The 3,873-nt window shown below is 49.0% G+C and overlaps 1 protein-coding gene across 1 annotated transcript; it reads right to left on the bottom strand.

Annotated features, from left to right (window-relative positions):
- Nucleotides 1–2,157: 2,157 nt before the first annotated feature.
- Nucleotides 2,158–2,437, bottom strand: LOC107301785 (transmembrane protein 204-like; the record flags this gene model as incomplete). The annotated part of the gene is made up of 1 exon (XM_015830966.1): nucleotides 2,158–2,437. A coding segment is annotated over exon 1 (280 nt), but the record flags the coding sequence as incomplete, so codon positions are not given.
- Between the last annotated feature and the right edge of the window lie 1,436 nt (nucleotides 2,438–3,873).

Here is a 3,873-nt window from a genome sequence, read left to right on the forward strand (position 1 = left end):
TGTGCTGCAGCTGCCAAAAAAGCCAACACAGTGCTGGGCTGCATTAACAGAGGGATAGAATCAAGATCACGTGAAGTATTAATACCACTTTACAATGCCTTGGTAAGGCCACACTTGGAATACTGCATCCAGTTTTGGTCACCACGATGTAAAAAAGATGCTGAGACTCTAGAAAGAGTGCAGAGAAGAGCAACAAAGAGGATCAGGGGACTGGAGGCTAAAGCATATAAGGAACGGTTGCTAGAATTGGGTATGTCTAGTTTAACAGAGAGAAGGACGAGGGGGGACATGATAGCAGTGTTCCAGTATCTCAGGGGCTGCCCCAAAGAAGAGGGAGTCAAGCTATTCTACAAAAACCCTGAAGGCAGGACAAGAAGCAACAGATGGAAACTAATCAAGGAGAGAAACAACCTGGAACTAAGGAGAAACTTCCTGACAGTTAGAACAATTAACCAGTGGAACAACCTGCCTCTAGAAGTGGTGAATGCTCCAACACTGGAAGTTTTTAAAAAGAGACTGGATAGCCGTTTGTCCGAAATGGCGTAGGGTTCCTGCCTGAGCAGGGGTTGGACTCGATGACCTCCAAAGTCCCTTCCAACTTTTTTTATTATTATTATTATTATTATTATTATTATTATTATTATTATTATTATTATTATTATTATTATTATTATTATTATTATTATTATTATTATTATTACGAGGGGGGACACAAGGAAGAGGGAGTCAAGCTGTGAAAGGATGTCCTAAAATTTGGGGGAAGGATAGTCAGCGAGGAGCAGGCATTACTGGCTGAAATGGAGCAAAGAATTTGACTTGCTGGAAAGAAACTGCCTATATTCCTCTTTGAATAGGCTTCCCGAGACATTTTCCTCATCCCTTCCCACCGCTTGCCAAGTATTGCCACCTAGTGAACTGGAAATAGCACAACAAAAGGTCAAACTTCCCGTGTCACGGAGCTGAGTGTAGTTGTTCTCTAGTTTTTTCTTTTTTTAAAAAAATAAATAAATTAAGGTACAGTCGAGAAGGCTGTAGCCTGCAGCAGATTTACAAAAGGAAAGAGATCAAGAGGGAAGAGTTTCATAACTGATTGTTCTCTGTCATTTTTTCTTCCCTGCAAAAATGACCCCTTTTATCCTCTCCCACCGGGAAGATTTTGCCAGGAGAAATCTTCCATCACGTTTCTTTTTCAACCAAGAGTTTGGACTGGGGGTGTGAACTGGGAAGATCTCACAGAGATCCCATCTTATCCCCACGGTACCCGTCTTAACAGAGTCCATGTTTGGATTGCAAGCCTAAAAGGAAACAGCCAACCTCACCGCAATGAAGGATTAAGGATCCTTTAGTCCAGTGCTTCTCAACCTCGTCAACTTTAAGGGGCGTGGACTTCAGCTCCCAGAATTCCCAAGCCAGCATGCTTGGGGAATTCTGGGAGCCAAAGTCCAGGTATCTTAAAGTTGACAAGGTTGAGACATGCTGTCTTAATCCAATCCTTGGATCAGTGCAGGAATCAGCTACGACAGCTAATCCTCTGTTAAAGCTTTTGCTGATGGCTTTAAGTCAAAATAGATGCTTGCAAAGCCGGTTCATCTTATCTAGCTTTGAATACCGCATTTACTCTGCCTCCTGTATTTTCCGTGTCTTTCTCCATCTCTTGTAGCCCAACTGTGTTATTTTTCTGGACCCAATTTCTCTTCATTTGCTCCCCGAGTATCTTTCTTGCTTCGTTGAAGCTTCTTCTGAAGAGAGAGAGAAAAACCTCTGGCCCTCACCCCTTTCCAGATCGAGCCCCGACGGAGCAAATATTTCACAGTCCGCCTTCTAGTTTTCCAGGTGCAAAGTTTTGAGCCAAGTTTGCTGCGCGACAGACCCAACGTCTTTGGAGATGCTCAATCCTGATTGTCCCAAAGGTGCTTTTCCCAAAAGCAACTGGACTTTCTTGGGTTGTTGTTGGGGTTTTTTTTGCCTTGAAAACGTTTCACTTCGCATCCGACAAGCTGCTTCTTCAGTTCTTCAGAAGCAAAATGTTTTCAAGAAGGAAAAAAAAAACCCCACTCAAGAAAATCCAGTCGCCTTTGGGGAAAGCACCTATGGGACGTGCCTCACGGGCCATTTTTAAGACCGAGTGGAGAACGAGAAATGAGAAACGAGACTTACGTTTGACAGTATTTCGGGACTCCTGGAAGCCAGCGGGCTCCGAACCCCAGCCCAGGGCTTCGCATTCATGCTCCACCCCTTGCCCGTGCTTGGCACCTGCGCCCACACCTCCTTTGCCCTTCTCTGCCAGCCAGCACATCTTCCACAGCCCCACGCTGCGCTTACGCCCGTCCTCCAAGGTCTGGTACACCCAGTTGGGAGTGAAGGCAGCCGCGTTGTTGAGAATCAGGGACACCAGCGCGACCAACACGGCTGTGGCGATCAGTTTCTGGACCGTCATATCTGACGGTCACCCAGCGCCGGCGGCCGCTCTCGGGGAGAAGATCCAAGGGTCCCCAAATCAGCTGCAGGGCATTGAATTGGGTCTGGTCGGTGGGAGGCAGGTGCAGGAGCGCGTTAGGAATGGCTAGAGTACATCGCCATTCATTCTCAAAGTCAGCTGCTGGGAAGTTCCTGGCCGCACAAAGACCCACGAGGCAGAGAGGAGAAATCCATGCGCAAAAGAAGGGCAAGAGCGAGGTCTTCCAGATTGCTCCTTCCCTCCTCAGGGCTTGCTTTATCCACCTTCTTCTCCTTTGAGCAGGACCGAGCTGGTGTAGAGTTGGAAGTTGAGCAGGCGCATTCTTTCCGACACCCAATTTGCAAAGGGTCCCACCACGACGACGTAGGCAGTGGCTACGGGGATGGAGTGGTGTTCTCGGACAGCTGGAGGCCCACAGTGCCTCTTGAAGGCTGTCCGTCCCTTCAGCCTTCTGACCCGCAGATGTGGGAAGGGGCTGGGCCCTGCGGCGAGAGGTGTCAAGACCCCAGAAACGCTTTTGCCGTCACCCGAATTTCTCAGAAGGACGCCAGGAGGGTCCTCGGCTTCAACGCTTTGTGCCAAGGCCAATCCCCAAGAGAGAGAGATGAAAGGCTTGCATCCCCAAGGAAGAGTGCGTATTCCCAGGGACTCTTCTCCAGCGCTGCTTGCTCTTCCCTCCCCGATGACGGAGCCCGCACACTGCCGGAGCAGGAAAGCAGAATCCTTGCTGCAAGGAAGTTTTCTCTCTCTCTCTCTCTCTCTCCCCCCCCCTCTCCTCTCCTATCTGTCCATGAAAAGGAAACGGTTGTTTGCGCGGCTGCTTTTGGTGAAAGCCCAGGGCGTAGCCGATTGCAAGCGACAGGGCCACTGCCACGGCCCTCTCCGATGTGAACAGGATGTGTTTCCTGAAAGGAAAAGTCAAAGACAGACTTCTAAAGTCCCGTCTCTTTCCCTTCCCCACTCCCAGCCACCCTCCCTCCCTCCCTCCTGCATCATTCCATGGCTGTCCTCCTCTTCCCCCCTCCTCTTCGGCTTCCCAGAGAGAAGAGTTCATTCCGCAAAACTCTGCTAGGAAGAATGGTTAGGATAATATTGTGTGGTGGTCAAAAAACAACAACAACCTCTCAAGGATCTCGTGGAAGGAAATAGATCCAGTGTGTGTGTGTGTGTGTGTGTGTGTGTGTGTGTGTGTTCTTGGTTGTTTTTTCTTGCAGACGTTTCATTACCAAAGTAGGTAACGTGATCAGTGCTAGAAGGGAATGGGGTTTGCAGAGAGGAGGAGGAGGAGGAGGAGGAGGAGGAGGAGGAGGAGGAGGAGGAGGAAGAAAACTGTGGGGTCCTTGGTGCTCTCTGAGCTGGGTGGTTTTCTTGCAGACGTTTCATCACCCAACTTGGTAACATCATCAGTGCTAGAA

This window comes from Protobothrops mucrosquamatus, unplaced genomic scaffold (assembly GCF_001527695.2).
Source record: "Protobothrops mucrosquamatus isolate PMUCROS unplaced genomic scaffold, P.Mucros_1.0 scaffold16594, whole genome shotgun sequence".
In the NCBI taxonomy this organism is placed as follows: Eukaryota; Metazoa; Chordata; class Lepidosauria; order Squamata; family Viperidae; genus Protobothrops; species Protobothrops mucrosquamatus.